This window comes from Cornus florida, unplaced genomic scaffold, assembly GCF_030987335.1.
Source record: "Cornus florida cultivar Cherokee Brave unplaced genomic scaffold, ASM3098733v1 CherokeeBrave_3.0.0_Hap2_Chr02, whole genome shotgun sequence".
NCBI lineage: Eukaryota > Viridiplantae > Streptophyta > Magnoliopsida > Cornales > Cornaceae > Cornus > Cornus florida.
In genome coordinates, this window is record NW_026775572.1 from 65,950,441 (window position 1) to 65,971,289 (window position 20,849).

Consider the following 20,849-nt stretch of genomic DNA (forward strand, 5'->3'; position numbering starts at 1 on the left):
TGAGGATTTCAATTTTCCATCACCACCTGAAGGTAAAAATATTATCTTTCCATATTTATGCATTTAACATTACAAATACGTTAATTTTAATACTTAACATGACAGGTAAGTTTTATTTAGTGGACTCTGGGTACGCCAATCAACCGGGGTTTTGGCCCCTTACCGGGGTCAACGTTACCACATGCAGGAATATGGTAGACATACTAGAGGACCACATGGTAGAGGGGTGTACAATTTTAGGCACTCGTCATTGAGGAATATCATAGAGCGATGTTTTGGGTTGGTAAAGATGAGATTCGCTATATTGAAGCAAATGCCCCCTTATCACTTTGACACTCAAGTTCTTGTTATCATTACCTGTTGTACATTGCATAATTTCATAAGATCTCAAGGTGAATCTGATGAAATTTTTGATTCTGAAACCCCTCAATCTTCACAAAATGAACCTGATGTGGATGACGATGTTCAGGTGGCCAGTGCTACTAATACACAGATACGACAGATGGATATTTATCGTATGGATATTCAAGAAGATCAACGTTTTGGCTTTGTTTATTATTAGTTTCAACTACAAGGATCTCTCTCTCTCTCACATTCATCATGAACTTATATATATATATATATATATATATATATATATATATATATATATATGAAACAAAACAAAGTTAAATGGAATGCAAACCAAAAGAAAAAGATAAATGGAGTGTAAATATTTGCTCTCATTGAAAGATTATTACAAAGTTAGATTTGTAATTTGGTTGCCATTAATCATGTTTATGCAGATTTATTCATTATTACAAATTTTAAGATTTGTAGTTTGGTTGCCACTACATGTAAATTTATTCATAATTTTTTTTCCCAACTCTAATGCAGAATATTTTTATTTTATTTTATTTTTTAAAATTTTAACAATTTATCTCAAATCATAAAGAAAAATGGACTATTTATATATAAACTTACAATTGTATTCATATATATAATTTTTCAAAACAAAAACAAAACAGTCTTTACCAAATAGGTATTCTGTTATTGATTCAGAATTTTTGATAACAAAACTAACTTCCCAAACGTGTTTTGTTTTCGGATTCCTTAAAACACATGACAATACCAAACACGTTATCATATTTCTGATATACAATTATCAAAAATAAAACAATCGTTACCAAACATGGATCCGATTTCTACTAAAAACATACTAATATCAAAACGGTTGTTTTCATATCATAGCAAACCATAACATAAAACATTATCGCCGTCCAAACGGACCCTTAGGTATTCATGTTTAGTTTCGCAGAGAATTGGGAGGGTCAATTTGTCCGCATAAATTATTTTAATTTTTTTAAGTGAACAATGACAAAATTATCCTTAAAAGTTTTAGTTTTGATTATTATTCATCTTTTCTTAATTTTGTGGTCACTCTTAGAGCAATTTTATACAGGCATGGGGGAGCTTGTCCCACATCGGATTTGGATGAAAAAGTGAATGGGTATATATAGATTGGGTGTTAGCCCCACCTAATAGCTTAAGTTTTTGGGTCGGATCGTGAAACATCCACCCATTACAGTTGGTATATATTAGAGCCAGACCAGTCATTGATCCGGTATCATTGGCCTGGAGGGCGTTCGGGTGTGCACCCCAAGTAGGCTGTGTGGTCCCCGCAATGAAGGCGTTATAAGTTCAGGTAGGGGAGAATGTAATAAAGGGGAGCTTGTCCAATATGAAATCCAAATGGAAAAATGAATGGGTATATATATGGGTAGAGTATTAACCTCACCTAATAGCTTAAGCTTTTGGGTTGGATTGCGAAGCACTCACTCATTACACTTGGTCACTAAAATTTAATTATTTTTTTAAAAAATATAGGCATGGAGTAAGAAAGTACTTCTTTTTTTTTTTTTTTTTTTTTTTCCTAGCAAACTAGGGAGAGGAGACTCGAACATGGGTACACTTGATCGGGAAGTTAGTTGATCTACCAAGAAAATACTCCATACTTTTAATTTTCTTCATACTCCAATTCAAATATCGATTTTATATTTCCAAACCCCAAATCCTACTTGAGTAGTTTTGTGCAAGTGCAACATAATAATCCATGCTAATATCAGTTCTTTTTAAAAGAAAGTTGAATGCTTGAGCCCAGTTAGGGGCAAGGGGCAACATCATCTCACACCTCAAATATCACTTTTTAATGGTACCATCCCTTGAGATTTGGACAAATCTCACATGAAGACACCCTTCAAAAATAAGTATCATTCACGTTACAAACGTTTGGTTTATTTTTCATTCACATTTCAAAACGTCAATTTTCAATGATGTCAGACCACTTTTGACATGTAAAATTACCTTATTACCATTTTGACTTGTCTCCACATGAATTTTTTTTTCGAAAATAAGTACCATTCACATTACAAACGTCAGAATTAATGAAGCTTACTGTTGGGTCTATCTTTGCTAGCGTGAAGGTCAGTGTTGGGTCTTCGTAACTTCACCGATTTAGTCTTTGTCATCGGCGTGAAGCAAACTTTATAATAGCTGTTAGATTGGCCGGTAAAGTAAAGATATGAGATGAAAAGAGAAGTAAGGGTTATTTAGTAAATTTTAAAATGTATGTAGGGTAATTTGGTCTCCATGTATTCAAGAAGAGTTGACATATTTGTAATTACTTTTGTGTGCTTATTTTTTGGTGTGCTTATTTTTTGGTGTCTCCGTTCTAGTATGTTTTTTTTTTTTTTTTTTGGTTAAATTAACCCTTGAAATTAATCCATAAAAAATTAAAATAAAAAAGTTCCCCTTCATTAAATGTGAATAAAAACCACGCGAAGCTGTCATTTTTCCTCCCGCCCATTATCTTCTTCACTCAGGATCTATAATGTCTCTCACATTGACAATGTCTCATCTCTCTTACCATACTACAACTCGACTCTCACATCGCCTAGTAAGCGCGCTCTATTTCTCTAATAAATAGTTGTTTATTTTTTACTATTATTCTTGTTCTAACATAAATCAAAATCTTGCATTTCTTTTGTTTCCCCCAAAAGGGTTTCAGTGAATTGTACCCAGAAATAATCATTCCCAAAGTTCCCAAACCCTCATACTCGCAGAAGATACTCAAGAAATTCTCTTTCGATCGTTGTCTTCGACTCTGCTCTGCGAACCACAATGTAAGTTTGCTTTATATATCGTTTATATGGAAAGGTTTCGTTGAATATTCACATTTTTTACTGATGAAATTAGAAGGGCATGCATAGATATGGAATTGCTTCTTTTTATTTAATTTTTTATATGTAATGTTCCCTTCTGGTCTAAGTTATGATGGGGTTAAAACTCTAATTGCCCCATTTTGGTTGATGACATTTAAATGATAAAAAATAAGAAGGGTATGTCTGGATTTGCATGTATATGGAATTGCTTCTTTATTTTATTTATTTTCTTATATGTAATGTTCCCTTCATAGGAATTGGCCATAGTTATGATGGGTTAAAACTCTGATTGCCCCAATTTGGTTGATGTATGTATTTTTTGAAAGTGTCTTGATTTTTTACTTCTGAAACTATTTTGAATTTGGGTGAACCCTTTTTTCTGCTTACTAATGGTCTGATTACCAGTGCTCAAATATTGAGTGACCGAGTGCTCTGATTATTATTTGTGCTCGCAGAACTGAATTCTGGTGCTCACCAGCACGCATTGTGAAAGTCTTTTCAGAAACACTTTAAACCATATCAAATTAAATTTAAGCGTTCTAAAATAAAATCCAAACATATGAAGCATGAAATAATGTATCTAAATGTATTACTGTTCAATATTCAATAAGCACAAACCATTGTCTACACAAACGAACTCAAACCAAATGACTCAAGACTTGTCTAAATTGAAAAATTACAAACTAAAAAGCTTTTGGCACTAACTATGCCAACATACTAAACCCTACCAACCTCTCCATTTGGAAAATTAATGATAAAACTTAAGATAGCCTAATGTAGACACCAAAATCCGGGCGTGACACCTAACATAAATCATATAACTTAATTTGCAACAGAGTCAATTTTCTATTTTGTTGTGCCACTAAAGTGAAGGTCTTAACATCAAAGCAAGCATACTAATCAGGCTCCATTCCTTGTATGAAATTATGAATAAAGCAGTTCATTTTCAGAATGAGAAAGGTACTTTTTGTAGACATTGGGGCAATTGTTTTGATTCTTTATCTTATTCAAGATAACGAAATTGACTTATCAAAAAAAAAATCAGGATAACAAAATTGAGGAATAAACTTTTTCCTTCAAACTTGGTATTTGGTTGTCCTCTCTTCATAAACAAGGTTGAGATTTCTTGAATGGACAACCTATTGTGTTCACCCGCTATGTTGCAAAATCAATATATCCTCTTTTTGGGGATACCACAAAATGGAAGAAATCAAATCCATATTAATGCCAATTTATTTGCCATAATATATGATTTTAATTGAGAAGCACTCATGTTATTTATCAAAAAAAAAAAAAAAAAAAATGAGGAGCACTCGTGTTAAAATCATACATGTTAGCGTAGATTAGACAAACAAAATAAGGAGTGGATTTGCAGATTTCTTGTTCATCTCCAACAATGACATTTAATCTCTCTCACAAAACCATTTAACAAAAACATATATTTTGCCTCCTAATTCTCTATAGTCACTACCCATTAGTTGTACTGGTCTATCCCTGACAGGAGATTCATACCTAGACTTGAATTAGTTGTCATAGAATGTGCGGGATTGAGCTTTATACTGCTTTCTTATCATGTCCAATTTCATTTATTTCTATGTGAAGATCGTTCACCACTTGCCATGAGAACAACTAGGGCAAGAACTTGGAGTAGAAAAGCAAAATCAAGTGATTTTCTGATTAAAACTGAGTGGGGAGTTGAGAAATCAAACAATCAGATTGTTTCTAAAGATCGGTTGATTTAGGAATCAGTGATAAGGAGTGTGCGTGATTGGGGGTCTTTTTGTGTGAGTTGACTGGTGTTTTGAATGGGATTATTTGCTTTAAAGCTGTGTTTGCTAACTTGAGTATCAGTACTTAGATTTAACACCAGTGCTCAACAATTTGGAGTTTTGAGTAATGGTCAACATGTAATTTAACCCAATTTTTGGCTTGTAAGCTTTAAAATACACAAAATAAAATGAATTCATTGAAAAATCAATTGATTTTCTGATTAAAAGTGAGTGGGTATTTGAGAAATCAAATAATCAGATTGTTTGTGAAGATGGGTTGATTTAGGAACCGGTAGTAGGGAGTGAGAGAGATCGGAAGGGTTTCTGTGTGAGTTGACCGGTGTTCTAATGGGATTTTTAGTCTTAAAACTGTGTTTGCTAACTCGAGAATCGGTACTCAAGATTCTAAGCACCAGTGCTCAACTCTTTGAGTTTTTAGTAACAGTCAACCCCATGGAATTTTTATCCAATTTTCGACTTCTAAGCTTAGAAATGCACAAAAAAAAAAAAAAAAAAAAAAAAAAAAAAAAAAAAAAAAAATCATTTAACAATAGACTTCACACACCAAAAATAAAATTAAAAATACTTTTGATTAGTGTGATACTGAGCTCCACCTTGCCATGTGCCTTCAATTTAACAGCCTTTGTGACCACTCCATTATGCTACATGTCTCTATGAGGTGGGTCACATGTGACTATTCTTTTCCACGTGTTGTCTCCCCACACAATGTTCTACTCCATGAGCTGGTTGGCACATAAGCAATTCCAGCTAAATTGTTTCATATCCTTTATGTACTCTATCTTGGATCATGTATATCAATCCCTTAGTCAATGTACACAGTGCTTGGACTTACTTGATATATGGGGCAACAATTAGGTACCATACTTTGAAGTTTAATCTTGATAGCGGATAAATCCATCTCCTAAACTGGGCAATCTCCCATTGGGAGCGATTGGTTTGGCTCTTGATCACCTTTCCTATCAATGTTGCTTTAGTGCTCATGCACCTTGGTTCATGTTGTTGAAGGATTTAAATATTTAAGTTACATCCTCTCTAATAGCTTAAGCTTTTGAAATAGATGGTTGTTAACATGGTATCAGAGCAGGCAAGGTCTTGTGTTGAAACCTCACCATCACCCTGATAATTAAAATTGAAACACATGCAGGTGGAGACTGATCAATCTTTTCTTCTAAGCTGGTGGAGAGTCCACACCCGATCGAAGATCCCCGGCTCACTCCTTATCTGCAACACGTGAGGGGGCGACTTGAAGGATTAAATATTTATGTTACATCCTCTAACAGCGTAAGCTTTTGGAGTAGATGGTTGTTAACACGTCATGCCATCCTCGTTTAGGAGAAGTGTCTGGGGCTCCTTGAGCTCGGTGCACAATAGTGGTGTGACTATGAGTTATGCTGCAAGGCTGAAACATTACTATTTGTGGTCTGTGGATTGAGAAAGGGGTAAACCACTGAACCTACAATACAGTACAATGAATTTAGGCACATATATAATCAGTTTACCAAAATTGACATCATTACTAAAGCCAATATCTGTAATTTACTTATACTTTAAAACGTACCTTGAAAAGAAATTTACTAGTACATACATATATCTACAGTTGTATGTGTGGCGTTTGGTTCATATTGGAGTATAATGGTGTTTCCGTGTCGACCTATTAGAGCATTTAATTTGCGGTATCATTGATCCAGGATACTTGGAGGCATGATGAAATAGGACCTTTCAGCAACTTGGAACAATATTTGTTATGATGAGGTTTATGGAACTAAGAGTACAGATAGCCTTTAGGTTTTAGGGATTAAAAGGTAGAATAAAAAGTATAGATCTTGTAGACGAAAGGAATTGAAGCTGGCTTGGGTTTCAGTCTTTCAGAGTGGTTGACTGCTAAAATTTCTGAAAACTTGTTGCTGGAAATTCTGGACTGTGATTATTTTTTGTTTTAGGTGTTAAATTAAAGACCAAAAGGTAGGGAAAAAGATTGGGGTTAATTAGGGCTTGGTTTAGTAGGATTTTGGGAAAAATACTAGGACTCCTCTGTGGTTGCAAATAGTAATCCATAAACAGTATTGGAGAAGAAGAATCGAGAAATCTCACTTAGACTCTTGTACTCTTCACTCACTAAGGTTAGGTTATATCACACATCAAACAATCATTAATTCTCTAAAGCTCAATTTTATGACTCAGAAATAGTAACTTTGGAAACTTTGACATCAAGATTGTTGGATATATATTAAAGATCAACTGACAAATCCGAAAGAGGACCTCACACAAAATACTACTATGGATTACTAATATGAAGCAGACCCATTGAATCTGGGGGACAAAAAGAAATTCCTTGATTCCTTAAACCTAATAGATCTATAAAAACAACACATTGATAACCATACATTAAGGTTCAAATAAATACCATGGACAGTTGCTTTATGCCACTAAGTCTTCAAGAATGTCGTGACTCGTAAGTGGATATGACTTCTCTAAAGAAATGATGGCTTACCACATGATCTAAGATCATCAGTAATTTGCATTTAGTGGATACCCTTGGAATTTGACTACGCATTTTTATGATTGACAGACCGTTTCAGGAATCAATGTCCCAGTCCTAAGGTTAAGTACATGATTCAACCAAACCGCCCCCGCGGACCCCCCCCCCCCCCCCCCCTTCCTTCCTTCCTTCCTCCTATTTTAGTTATTTTCAGCTGGAATTGCATGCGATGATAATTCAATTGTTTTGCTTTGTTACTTTTTCAATGAAATTTAAAGTTTAAAATATTCGCTAGTTTCTTGCTAATGATTTCTCTTCCTTGCAAGGTTAGGCTTGTGGCATGCCAGATGCTCACAACAGCTTTGGAGACAATGAAGGTACTAATATTTCTGCTGAATAACTAGGTATAAGATATATAAATGCCATATTACAATTTCATACATTCAGAGTTGTAGGTTTCTGAAACGTTTCCTCATAATATGTTTTAGGTTCAATGGAGGAGAATGAAACTAGTCAAGGAAAATTGCCCACTTTCAACGAGTACTTACTACTGCCTTACAATATTATTGGCCAATAATTCAGTTGTGTATTTGTTTCTTATATTACATTTTCTTGTTAAAAACAGTAACAGAGGTAACTGTTTCTGGAGGTCTTTTAACCTGTAGCTTTCAAATTAAAGTGAAAACAATAACTATGTCATAGCCTCATAGGTGGTCAAAATCCTTAACTTTTACCTCCTGTTTTTTTTTACCTCTGTTGTTATTAACCAATCAATGCCACAATGGAAGGATAATACAACCTTAACAATTCTGAAATTTAAAAGTAAAAGTTTAGTTTCTAGTGAAGTAGGGGCATTTCAAGGATCACTTTTCTATTCTTATTGTTGAGAATCTTGATTGAAATTTTCGTTCTGGGACCATTCCCAGTTGTGTACATCTATTTCTTTGTTCTTGTTGAGAATCTTGATACCTAAAATACCATGGCAAGGCAAGAACTAACTGCCTCTAATGTGGTAGCATGGGAATCCCATGGATATCACTGCGTTATCAGGCCTTCAGAGGCATGGCCCCAGGACTCTCAAATTTTAAGAAGATAAAACTAGGAGTCTGAACCTAAACAAATTTACATTTTACAACATCAGTTGTTACATTATTTCAAAACCCCCAAAAAAAAAAAAAAAAAAAAAAAGATACCCAATTTATGGTGAAATATATAATTATTACCTACACTACATCAAAGTGTATGGAACGAGCCAATCATCCACTTTGTTATCTTTTGAACAAAAATGGTGATATTCTTCCTCCATTGCAAAATTATTCATTTAAAAAAAGAATCCAAAACTAGTGTGAGAAAATAAGAATTTACATGAAAATCATTCAAACAATGAATTAGTATGATGCAAAGCTCATCCATGTAGTCTACTATAGAAGGTTAAATTAGACGGGTGCCAATTTTATAACCACTTGAGGCCTGAATTTTAATGTTTGGAGCCTATCCTGAAAGTGGCTACACGCTCTAATATAACCATTGATAGTGTTATTTATCAATTATTTTCAACCAAAATATGTATGCTTTGAATGCAAAAATAGTCAACAAGAAAAGTACAAACTCTTATGTTTCTTTGTCAACCAAACTTACCAAAGTGAATAACTCCTATTAGAGTCTTGGTGGAGAGATTGGAGAAGGTTTAGTGACATCTTCTTCAGGATGGGCTGGGAGATGAATTAGAAAAATCATCTTATTGGATTCTGCGTTTTCCCATATCTATTGTGGTGGTCTGGAAATTGGGCACCTCAAGTCGTATAAGAAATCATTGTTAATAGTGTGTGAAGGGTGGTGGAGGAATACAGTAGACAGATTGGTCCTTGATAGAGGTTATTGTGTCATGTGGGGTAGGTTCTTAGAAGAAAATAAGCAAGGGATGGGGGGATTTCTCATAGTCAATCAGGTTTGTGGTTAGTAGACAGTCCTCTGAGGAGGATGTCTTTGGATATGTACCAAATTATGCAGGATAAGGAGGCTCAAGATTTTGAAGGGTGGGGTGGTTTGGAACTGTAGGGGCTTCCAGGATTGGGAGTTGGAGGCCTTCACCACTTTTTCTTGGTTTGCTTAATATGATTAAAAAGTGGACTGCGTAAGTGGAGGATTTCTTGAGTTAGTGCCGAGAAGGGGCAAATTCCATCTTTGCCACTTAATATAGGATCATAAAGGGTGAGGTTTCAGCTGATTTCCTTGGAAGGCTTATTGGCATGGATAAAGTGCCTCCCAAAATGACGCTCTTTGGGTGGGACGCAACACTTTGAAAAATCTTGGTGATTGATAACCCAGTGAAAAAGGAAAAAAAATAAATAAATAAAAAAGAGGCATTTCTTTACCAGAACTAGGTGCTTTATGTGAAATAATGATGAAGAGAGGGTGAACCATCTGCCCATCTGCTGTTCAGCTGCAAGAGAGTTATGGGCCATTTCCTCTCCCTCTTTGGGATTTTCCAAGCTTACTGTTGAGGTTTTCTCTATTTGGAGGGTGCTAGACTAATTAGAGGGTTCATCTTGTGTTAAATGTGGTACTCCATTCCTTGCAGTGGTTCATTTTGGAGCGAAAGTTGCATGTTCTTTTTTGAAGGGATTGATATTTCAGTAGTGAAGTTAAAATTCACTCACTCTCTCTCTCTCTCTCTCTATATATATATATATATACACACACACACACATAAATTTTGGAGATTGGGAGAGATCTTTTGGTTACTGATTCTTTTGTAAAGTTTTTGGGTAATACAAGTATCAGTATATTTGACACATGTACTTTGTGTATATATGGGTTGCCCTCCCTTGGTACTTGTCACTAATACACTTTTATACCAAATTAATAAACAAATGAATTTGTATTAAACAGTGCAATACTTATGTTGACTTGTCACATACTCAGTTCAAGTTGTGCAAGAGTTTGGTTTAGCATAAGAGGGACAATATGGTTACCTTTTGTACCTTGTCTCATTGTGTGCAAAATGAAGTGTGGTTTCATGTCATTTTTTTTGGGAATTACAGTTTTTGTGCTGTTCACACATCCCATAGGTAATGTTGCACATTCTTTTGTTGGCTGATGTGAGAAAAGTTGTTCATAAGAAGCTGAACGGAAAACTTATGTTAAATTTTTTTTTTTATAAGTAAATGAAAACTTATGTTATTTGGACTCAGGTACATAAATTTGGTACAGGTATGTATTAAAGTGTTAGACTCTCCTAATAATTTTATCTTAGGCTTCAAGGACTCAGCTAGTGAGTCCTAAAATTGAGTATAGAGCAGACACCTATATATATGTCGTATCTTAGCATTGAGGTTTAGTTTACAAATACAAAAAGAAAGGAAAAAATTGGGAGGGGTAGAATTTTAGAAGGTCTATGAAGGATAAAAGGAAAATATAATAGCATCAGACAGTTAGTCTGAAAATAAAAAATAAGTTGGGAAAGAATATAGAAATTTAGGAATTATCATATAATAGTGAAATACTACATGTGAGTTGTGTGATCACTTTTCCTTTCTATTTGTGAGAAGATGAGACTGTCCAAGAAAAAAAGCTGTTGAAGAGTTTGAGCAGGTGCAAACTTCTTCTTCTTCTTGCTCCTATCTAGTACTGGTTCTACACTAATTTTTGCTATTTTATTGATTGTTGACCTCCAGTGGCAGAGTATACTTCAACGACTGATACACTAATTTTACATAGCCCTGGTAGTTGTCTTCTAATTCTACTTCTGCTTCACCCCATTCCAGTTAAAAACAGATGAACACGGCTTTACATCTTATTCACCAGAGTCCAATTAACACTTGAAAACTGCTTTCCAGCGTGGATATTTATAACACTTCTCACTATTGGCAACCGTTCTCTATAGGGTATAGCCATCTTGCTGTCAGCCTACCACATCTTCACATCTACTTCTTAAGCTCTATGATTAGGTTTTCCATGGTGATAAAAATTCCCTTGCCATAATAGATGCCTTGACATTGTACTTGGGAGTGGCAATTTGTGTTTCCATGTTGTATGTGTTGTGTGATGACATGGGTATCCTGCTATATAGGTCAACACGAACACGACAATTTTTATCGGGGTTAAGGTTTCTTGACACAAGCACGGTACAATTTTTATCCATGTCAAGGTTCCTTGACACGGACACGACACGATCCGCATAACTTATTTAGTAATTGGGTAAAAACTTGACATGAAATGACACGACATGCCATAATTATACTATTAGGATCATTTCAACCAATGTACGACAAAATTACATGCTTAATGGATAGTAAATGAGCTGGGTCGTTCTCGTGTTGTTGACCTGACACATTTAGTGAAACGGGTTGGCCGGTCAAACACAAACATGACATGGTTAATTAGCGTGCCAATTCGGGTTGATTTGATTACGACCCAAACACGATTAAGCCAAACCCAAACTCACTTATCTTGGGTTGTATTCGAGTCATGTTAGTTTGTCGTTTCAGGTTTTGCACCCCCTAATTGTACTATGAAAACAATTATATCTCTCTCTCTCTGCATACACACATAAATACATATATATATGAATGCAATTATCCAAGCAGGGTGGAGTTCTTGTTCTAGAGCAATATGTTTTTTCTACCTTCATTACTTCAAGGATCATTTTTCCTCTAGTTCGTATTTCCATGAGCTCCCAATTATATGTATTATGGACTGTACTGAATCTTGTCATAAAAGGTTTGTTCACATTCTTTTGCTTTTAAATGTCTTTTTCTAAATTAAATGAAGTATTACTAAGTTAGACTGACATACTTTACTACCACAAGGGAAATGGATGCCATAGAAAATTGATTTGTTTCATAAGTTTGATTATGATTATTTATATTTTTGATAAGCAAGTTTGATTAAATGAAGTCCATTTGTGCCTTTTCTACATCGTCTTGGCTTGATGAATTCTTTTATTTATTTATTTCTTCCTTCTTTCATCTCCTTTAAAATAAAAAATTAAAAAATTGCGTTAAGTTTGGTACTAGTCCACTTTCTTGGGTCATTTTTTTTTTTTGTGATCTCATTCTTCTTCTTGTCAGGATCTTGAAGAGATTGAGGAGATATGGAATATCTGGAATATTATCTTATGGGCTACTGAATACTGCTTACTATCTTACAACATTTCTCTTGGTGTGGTGAGTGAAAATATGTCCATTTGAGTTAATTATTGTTTTGGGAAAGCAGCAGAACTTAAAAATTTGCACAACATTATAACCCATTGGTAGTGCTTACACTTGATGATTGGTCCTTGGCTGCTATCTGCTCTGGTACTACGTATGTTTTTTTGGTAGTTCTAAGTTATACTATTCTCTTACTGATTGTGTCTGTTCGTCACAATATATCTCGAGTGTGCGACTTTGCAGAGGAACTGTGAAATCATTGTGTTAGGAGATGCAGATTTCATAATTAGGCTCCAAATTATTTCGCGTTTGATAGACATGTCTAAATGTAACATAAAGGACTAGTTCCAAATTTCTGATAGATGTCACCTGTGAAATAAAGTCTTAAATTATTTATTTATTTATATTTTGATTCTCCAGGTCACATTAGCAGAATTTGTTGGATTTGAAACCAATATTTGAGTGCAACATCCCACACCCCTTATTTCAGAGTTACTACAGTGCTGCTCTAGATAAAGTGGTAGAGAATTGCTTGACATGCAAATTTTGTGGTCAAATCTAAATCGAGTAGACATAAAAGTTCAGTAGTTACAGAGCAACAATAGCATCTGGAGGAATTAGTTTGTTTAATAATAAATAATCAAATATTGTCTCACTTTTAACTTACATTCTACAACTTTCCTTATATGTGTTGTTTGCTTATATTAAATAGCCATCTTTACTAGGATTGTAACTAGCTTCACTTGCATTCTAGGTTTTATGTTGCTCCAGCACCAGGAAAAATGGGTTATTTTGCAGCGGTGGAAAGGTAACAAATCATATTTAAGTGTTTCTGATTGTGTGAACTATATCAAATTTCAAGTGCTTTTCAGATTTCTCAAAATAATGGCTATGGTGTGGGCTGGAAGCCAAGTTACTAAGCTTGCTAGAGCTGGCGGGTAAGTTGCTAACTCTATTTTGCCTTATTAATTTTAGTATCTTGTAGGGGTACATACACTCTTATTCACTAAATCTCTCTCTCTCTCTCTCTCTCTCTCTCACACACACACACACGTGCGTGCGAACACATTTTGGTGTCATGATTCACTTAATTTAGCAAACCCAACATGCTTCGTTTTACTTATAAATACATTATTTTTCAGTTCGCACTTTACAACTTCTACCATTAAAATTCATTCTGCTAGGGAACGTTTAGGTAATTGCTGACATTGAGTTGAGTCTTGAAGAAGACTATAACAGCTGCTCTTCTCCACCGCGCAAAGAAAAAAGGGAAAAAATAGAAAGAATTAAAAAGAAAAAGAAAATAAATAAGAAACCATACACAAAGGTGACTCACGCCTACTGCTGTTGACATGTCTTACTCTGCTTGACCAACTGAAGGGGTTTCAATCAATATCTCTCTCTTCAATCTTGGCAGTGATTGCTGTTTTCAAAACTGTGAGAGTATGGACAGAACAACTTCTTGTGCTTTCGTTATTATATTCCAGATATTATTGGTGAATGACCAAAAGTTTGAAAACAACTATCATATCGTTGAGAGAATTTTGGAGTGAGTGATCGTGTCAATGTTTTTTGTTTTCTTAATTCTGAAGGGTTTGTGTATTATTTACTATGTATATGCTTAGATTATGATATTATTTCATGAAAATTCCTTGATAATCATCCCCGCTGAATGAGATTCTCCTTCGAGTCTTGACGTGTATATCTGAAATTTATGAGGTCCAACTTCTGAATTGCATGTAGGGCTCTAGCACTTGCACCTTTTGTGGACAGAGGATTGTCATGGTTTGCTGTCAAATTTAACTTCCAATCACAGGGGAAGGTGTGTGCACATTAAAGAATTTGTTTTTTTAAATCTCGTAATTCTCTAATTATAAGTAAGTTGTTCCTTTGACATGCTTGCAGGCTTTTATGGTGGTGGTTGGATTTTGTTTTGGGGTGGCTATCATGTTGTTTTTGGTTGTGACATTGCTGTGGGCATAAAGCTATTTCTGTTTGTTCCTCACTTTGCTAGGTGGTGGAAGAGGCTTCTCTTGTGATATTTCCGTTTTTATTTATTTATTTTTTCTCTCGAAATAATAACCGTTTTCATGCCTTGAATTGTTAATTGGCTCTCCACATGTTATGAGTTTTCTGAATATTGCAGTTCCTTTTGTTCTACAATTGTCTCTTATATAAAACATAAGAGAAAAAGAGCAAGGGGCACTGTATCAGTGCTCGGATGTGGTAAAAAGTAGGCAAGGGTTTCCGCATTTTTCGAACATGGGTAGAGTTGGTAAAGAATGATATGATAACACGTGGTGTGGCCGATGCTATGGCCTTAGATAGAGCGGAACAGAAGAATTGGATTCATACAGCCGACCCTAGTAGTTGTAGAAAGGCTTTGTTTGTTTATTGTATAAAACATAAGAGAGGAGAATTAGTTTCGATACTGATGTTACTCATATATATGAAATGAATCTGAGAATTTGTTGGTTGGAGACCACATGATTGTGAGATAATTCCATTTTGCTTTTCTTAGCACTATTGTTTTTATAACACACTGTTAGATACTATTATGAATATAATGCAAAATGTATGTATATATTTAACATTAATTGTCTGTCCTTCCACAGTCTAATGATAGCTAATATGTATTTTAAGTGTTAGTTTTTTTCTTCTGGCAATTGCAAATCTATGCTTATTTAATACTCTCACAGGTGTAACGGTGTTGTCCGAGTTGTAAATGGCAGGTCTTAAGTGCCTCCATCCTATGTTCTTAGGTTCGAATTCCCTTCCCTTATCTTCACTAACTACCAACTCTCCTTGCCAGGTCAAAATATATATATATGTTAGAATGTTTATATCGTCCATAATGTTGGGTTATTATGTAATTACCCATAGTAGTTAAGTTTATTGTGTAATTAAGCAATATTGTGTAATTAGAGTGTATAACCTTTGTTCTTTATATAAGCCTCATTGAGAGGGCTGAATAATATACACAGAATATACATTTCTCTCTCTCTCTCTCTCTCTCTCTCTATATCTCTCATGAATCTGAACATGGTATCAAAGCAATATAGATTCATGGGTGTGGGAAACGACAAGTGTGTTGCCCTTGTATGAGATTGGACTTGCGATTGGAATCGTGAGTGTGTTGTTGGTGTCTTTGCCGGAAGTTCTTGTTGTCGGTAGGTTGAGAACAACACTCGTAGTCGTCATCGTCCTTCGTCGACGTCAGATCTGAAGCCCCTTGGCCGCTTGTGTTGTTGCCGCATTGATCGTCAGCAAGCTCGCCAACATCCACCGTCGTTGTTTGCAAAGGTGAGGCTTTATAGATTCGTCTTTTTTCTTGGTCGGAAGTTGGGGAGGTTCGGTGTGGTGTTGCCGATATGTGCTTGCCAGAGTCTGTTGGTGGTTGTAAAGAAGAACAGCCTTGTTTGGCTACACGGCTATGCTATTCCAACCCTGGTTTACTAAAACCGGGATAGCAGAGACTTGGTTTTGATCCAACCCGGTTGTCCAGATCTGACCCGGTTGTCGATTCTGCATTTTTTTTTCCCCCCAGGTTTGTTTGTTTTTTTTTACCTTCTCCATGGCTTCTAGTTCAGACCTATTATCTTCTAGCTCCTTCAATCCTCCTATGACTTCAGTCAAGCTTAATGGCAAAAATTACATTTTATGGGCCAAGTCAGTGGCCATTTTCCTGAAAGCCAAAGGCTTTGATGCTCATTTGGTTGAGGATAAACTCAAAAGCACTGATGCTAATTTCAGTTCATAGGAACAAATGAATGCTCAAATCATCTCCTTAATGCTGAATTGTATTGAACCTCATATTAGCTCCAACTTGTTATATCTGGACACTGCCAAGGAGATATGGACCCGACTCCAACAGTTATATTCCGGTGCTGGTAATATAACCAGAATTTATGAGGTGTGTAGACAATTTTTTGACCTCCAGCAAAGGACTCAAAGTTTAGAAGAATACCTCTCACGAGCAATGAGACTTTGTGAAGAAATGAATATATATCAACCTATCACCTCTGATGTGAAAAGCATGCAGCAGCAACGTGAGGATTTTAATGTTGTTCGGGTTCTCACAGGATTGTCACAAGAGTTTGAACCTGTTCGTGCACAGATTTTGGGGAGTCCTGCACTTCCCTCTCTACCTGATATGTTATCTAGACTCCAGCGTGCCACTTTATCTAGTGGCTCTTCAGGAGGTGCTTCCAGTGGTGTCACTGCTCCTCCTAGCAGTGAACGTTCTGCCTTAGTTGTGAACCAGGGTGGCTTTCAGTCTTCTCGTGGTGGTGGTGGTCGTTTTACTCGTGGCCGTGGCCGTGGTCGAGGTAGAGGCCGAGACTTAAAACTTTGCACTCACTGCGGTCTTACTAATCACACTATCAATTACTGTTGGGATCTTCATGGGAAACCACCACCTTCTTCCTATGCACATCAAGTGACTTCTAATGATGGGGATTCTTTTCTCTCTGCCACACCCACTGCTCCACATGTGGCTTTTGAGAATGCTATGGTTACGATTCCCCGCGATGAGTATGCTCAGTTTCTGTCTTAACAACGGCCTTCCACCTCATCTCATCTTCTATGGGTCCTTGGCCAATCAGGTAGTGCCCCTGCATGTCTTTTGTCCTCTAGTCAAAGTCCCTATATTCTTGACTCTGGTGCATCCGATCACATGACTGGTAGTTCTCATCTCTTATATGATTTTCAGTCTGTTCCTTCCTCTTAAAGTGTTACTCTTGCTAATAGATCATCAACTAAAGTTTTGGGTTTGGGCAGTGACGGAGCCAGGATTTCAAGTGAGGGGGGGGCACACTGCCAAAAAAAAAAATAATACGGAGTATATATATATATATATATAACAACTATAAAATTCAAAAAGACAAAGAAGAAGAAAATTGTTAAAATATAAAAGGAAAGAAAAATGAAAGAACTTTAATAGGAAATAGTTAAAAAGTTTCAATTGAGGAAGAGAAATTTGACTTTTTCTACTAAAGAAATTTAAGGAATGTGAAAAGTAAAAGAAAAAATAAAGAAAAAATACGAATATAATTTTAGGAACTACAAATTTTTGGGGGAGGGGGGGGGGGGCACTATATAAATTTTTTCATATATATGGAATTTTTTTAAAAAATTACCACATATTATAGGTTGCTAGCCAACTCAGGGGGGCACGTGCCCCCCTAGGCCTTCATTGGCTCCGTCCCTGGGTTTGGGAACTATTCATCTTACCTCTTCTATGTCCCTTTCCGCTGTGTTATATGTTCCTCAATTCCCTTTTAATTTGTTGTCCATTAGCAAAATTACTAAATCTCTTCACTATTCTGTTACATTTTATCCCACATGTTGTCTTTTTCAGGATCTCAAGACGAAGAAGAGGATTGGTACGGGACATGAAGTAGGTGGCTTGTATTACTTCGATCCTGCACTATCTCCCACGGCTCTTCAATCATCTTTGTTTTCTTTCCAGTGGCACTGTCGTCTCGGCCACCCATCACTATCAATTCTGCAGCGTCAAGTCCCCGGTCTTAGTCGTGTTGAGTCCGTGTCTTGTGAAACATGTCAGCTTAGTAAGCATTGTCATGTATCTTTCAAAACAAGGGTTAATAATTGTGTTGCTAGTCCTTTTCAATTAGTTCATTCAGATGTATGGGGACCAATAAAACATATTTCTATTAATGGATTTCGTTATTTTGTGACCTTTGTGGATGATCATTCTCGGATGACTTGGTTGTTTTTAATGAAAAATGAGTTGTTTTCTATTTTCAAAATATTTCGCAAAGAAATAAAAACTCAATTTGGGTGTTCCATTAAAGTTTTACGTTCTGACAATGCCAAAGAATATTTTTCGGACCCATTTGAGACTTATTTTCATGCTAAAGGCATCATTCATCAATCCTCTTGTACTTGTACTCCGCTACAAAATGGAGTAGCTGAACGTAAAAATCGTCATCTTCTGGAAGTCTGTCGTGCCCTTTTATTTCATATACATGTTCCCAAACGATTTTGGAGTGATGCCGTTCTTACGGCATGTCATCTTATTAATCGGATTCCCTCATCAGTGTTAAAAGGTAAATCTCCTCATTCTGTTCTATTTCCCGACTCCGTATCGTTTAATTTGACTCCGCGAGTCTTTGGCTGTGTGTGTTATGTCCATAACCTTGGACCCGGTCTTGATAAACTCGACCCTCGTGCTACTAAGTGTGTTTTTCCTGGGTATTCTCGCACTCAGAAGGGCTATCGTTGTTACAGTCCTCATTTTCAACGCTATTTCACTAGTACTGATGTAACATTTTCTGAGTTTCTCCCATATTTTTCTGATTCTACTACTCCTCTCGATATTACTTCTGAGCCACCTATGCCAACGATTCCATCTTAGTTTCTTGCTTCCGCACCTCCTCGCTCTGCTGTCCCATTGCAAGTTTATACTCAACGACCACGATCGCCTACTTCGCTTCCTCTATCTCCTTCAGAGTCTTCGGATCCGACACCTTTACCTGATGATTTGCCTATTGCTCTCCGTAAAGGTATTCGGTCGTGTGTTACTGCATATCCCATTTCTAACTTTGTCTCCTACCGTCATATTTCATCCTCTTTTTCTTGTTTTTTATCCAAAGTATCTGCGCCTTTTGTTCCCAAGACTTTGCAGGGTGCTCTCTCTGATTTGGGTTGGCGACAAGCCATGGTGGATGAAATGGATGCCCTTCACCGTAATGGAACATGAGATCTTGTTCCCTTACCTTTGGGCTCCAAAATGGTTGGTTGTAAGTGGGTTTACACAGTTAAATACTTTCATGATGGGTCTATTGAGCGGTTGAAGGCTCGTCTAGTGGCAAAGGGGTACACTTAGACTTATGGTATTGATTATGATGAGACTTTTTCACCGGTTGCTAAGATTTCTTCTATTCGGGTTCTTATTTTCATTGCTACCAATTTTAACTGGCCATTGTTTCAATTGGATGTCAAAAATGCCTTCTTACATGGTGACCTGGTTGAAGAAGTTTATATAGAGCAACCACCTGGGTTTGTTGCTCGTCACACTGTTTGTTGCCTTAAGAAGGCCTTGTATGGACTGAAACAATCTCCACGGGCTTGGTTTGGAAAATTCTCTAAGGCGGCATTAGAATTTGGTCTTAACAGATGCCAGACCGATCATTCGGTATTTCACCTGCGCACTAAAGCTGGCTTCATTTTTCTTGTGGTGTATATAGATGATATTGTGATCACAGGTGATGATTTTGCTGGCATTGCTAAGTTGAAGTTGTTTCTGCAAAATCGATTCCACACTAAAGACTTGAGTAAACTTAGGTACTTCTTAGGTATTAAAGTTGCTAAATCCAAGAAAGGTATAACTTTATCTCAATGAATATATGTGTTGGACTTGCTAGAAGAAACGGGTATGTTAGGTGGTCGTCCGATTGATGCTCCTATGGATTCAAATATAAATCTTGTGTCTGATGAGGGTAATCTATTTAATGACCCGGGCAGATTTCGTCGCCTTATTGGGAAATTAATTTATATCATTATCACTCGACCTGATATTTCATATGCAGTTAGTGTTATAAGTCAGTTCATGGGAGCTCCTAGAATGCCACATTGGATTGTTGTTCTTCGGATTATCCGATATCTCAAGCAAGCTCCAGGTTTTGGGTTACTATACAAATCAAATGGTCATCTCAGGGTGGAAGGTTTTACAGATGTTGACTGGGCTGGTTCTCCTTCAGATAGGAGATTTTCTACTGGTTACTGTACATTTGTAGGAGGAAATCTTGTTGCGTAGAAAAGTAAAAAGCAAACGGTGGTAGCTCGTTCTAGTGCTGAAGCTGAGTACAGGACAATGGCTCATATCACTAGTGAGTTGACATGGATACAACATTTTCTAAAAGAACTTGGGTTGATAGTTGAAGCTCCTACTCCATTGTTCTGTGATAACCAAGCAGTCGTTCACATTGCATCGAATCCTGTGTTTCATGAGAGGACCAAACATATTGAGGTTGATTGTCACTTTGTTCGGAAAAAACTATTAAGTGGGAGTATCTCTACTCCATTTGTGAAGTCTGAAGATCAACTAGCTGATATGTTTACCAAAGCACTTGGTCATAACCGATTAAGGACTATCTATTCCAAGTTGGGATTATTTGATATATATTCTCCAGCTTGAGGAGGAGTGTTAGAATGTTTATATCCTCCATAATGTTGGGGTCATTATGTAATTACCCATAACAGT

At 36.3% G+C, this 20,849-nt stretch overlaps 1 protein-coding gene across 2 annotated transcripts; it reads left to right on the forward strand.

Annotated features, from left to right (window-relative positions):
* The first annotated feature begins 2,642 nt into the window (after positions 1-2,642).
* LOC132295189 (uncharacterized) lies at positions 2,643-18,295 on the forward strand. 2 transcript variants are annotated; one of them, XM_059793355.1, is made up of 10 exons: positions 2,643-2,935; positions 3,039-3,161; positions 7,801-7,846; positions 7,958-8,009; positions 12,542-12,637; positions 13,377-13,430; positions 13,495-13,560; positions 14,366-14,444; positions 14,528-14,636; positions 17,982-18,295. In XM_059793355.1, exons 1-9 carry the CDS (start codon positions 2,870-2,872, stop codon positions 14,603-14,605), a joined length of 660 nt encoding a protein of 219 aa, XP_059649338.1. In that variant the 5' UTR covers positions 2,643-2,869; the 3' UTR covers positions 14,606-14,636; positions 17,982-18,295. The 2 variants fall into 2 exon arrangements, with proteins under 2 accessions (XP_059649338.1, XP_059649337.1); XM_059793354.1 differs by lacking the exon at positions 17,982-18,295 and having other exon boundaries at positions 2,648-2,935; positions 14,528-15,102.
* The last annotated feature ends 2,554 nt before the right edge of the window (positions 18,296-20,849 follow it).

Bases quoted from the DNA above. Each gene is read 5' to 3' on its own strand.
- LOC132295189 (XM_059793355.1), top strand. From the start codon at position 2,870: ATGTCTCTCACATTGACAATGTCTCATCTCTCTTACCATACTACAACT. The intron at 7,847-7,957 runs GTACTAATATTT...AATATGTTTTAG, and splicing joins CAGCTTTGGAGACAATGAAG to GTTCAATGGAGGAGAATGAA. The intron at 13,431-13,494 runs GTAACAAATCAT...AGTGCTTTTCAG, and splicing joins TATTTTGCAGCGGTGGAAAG to ATTTCTCAAAATAATGGCTA.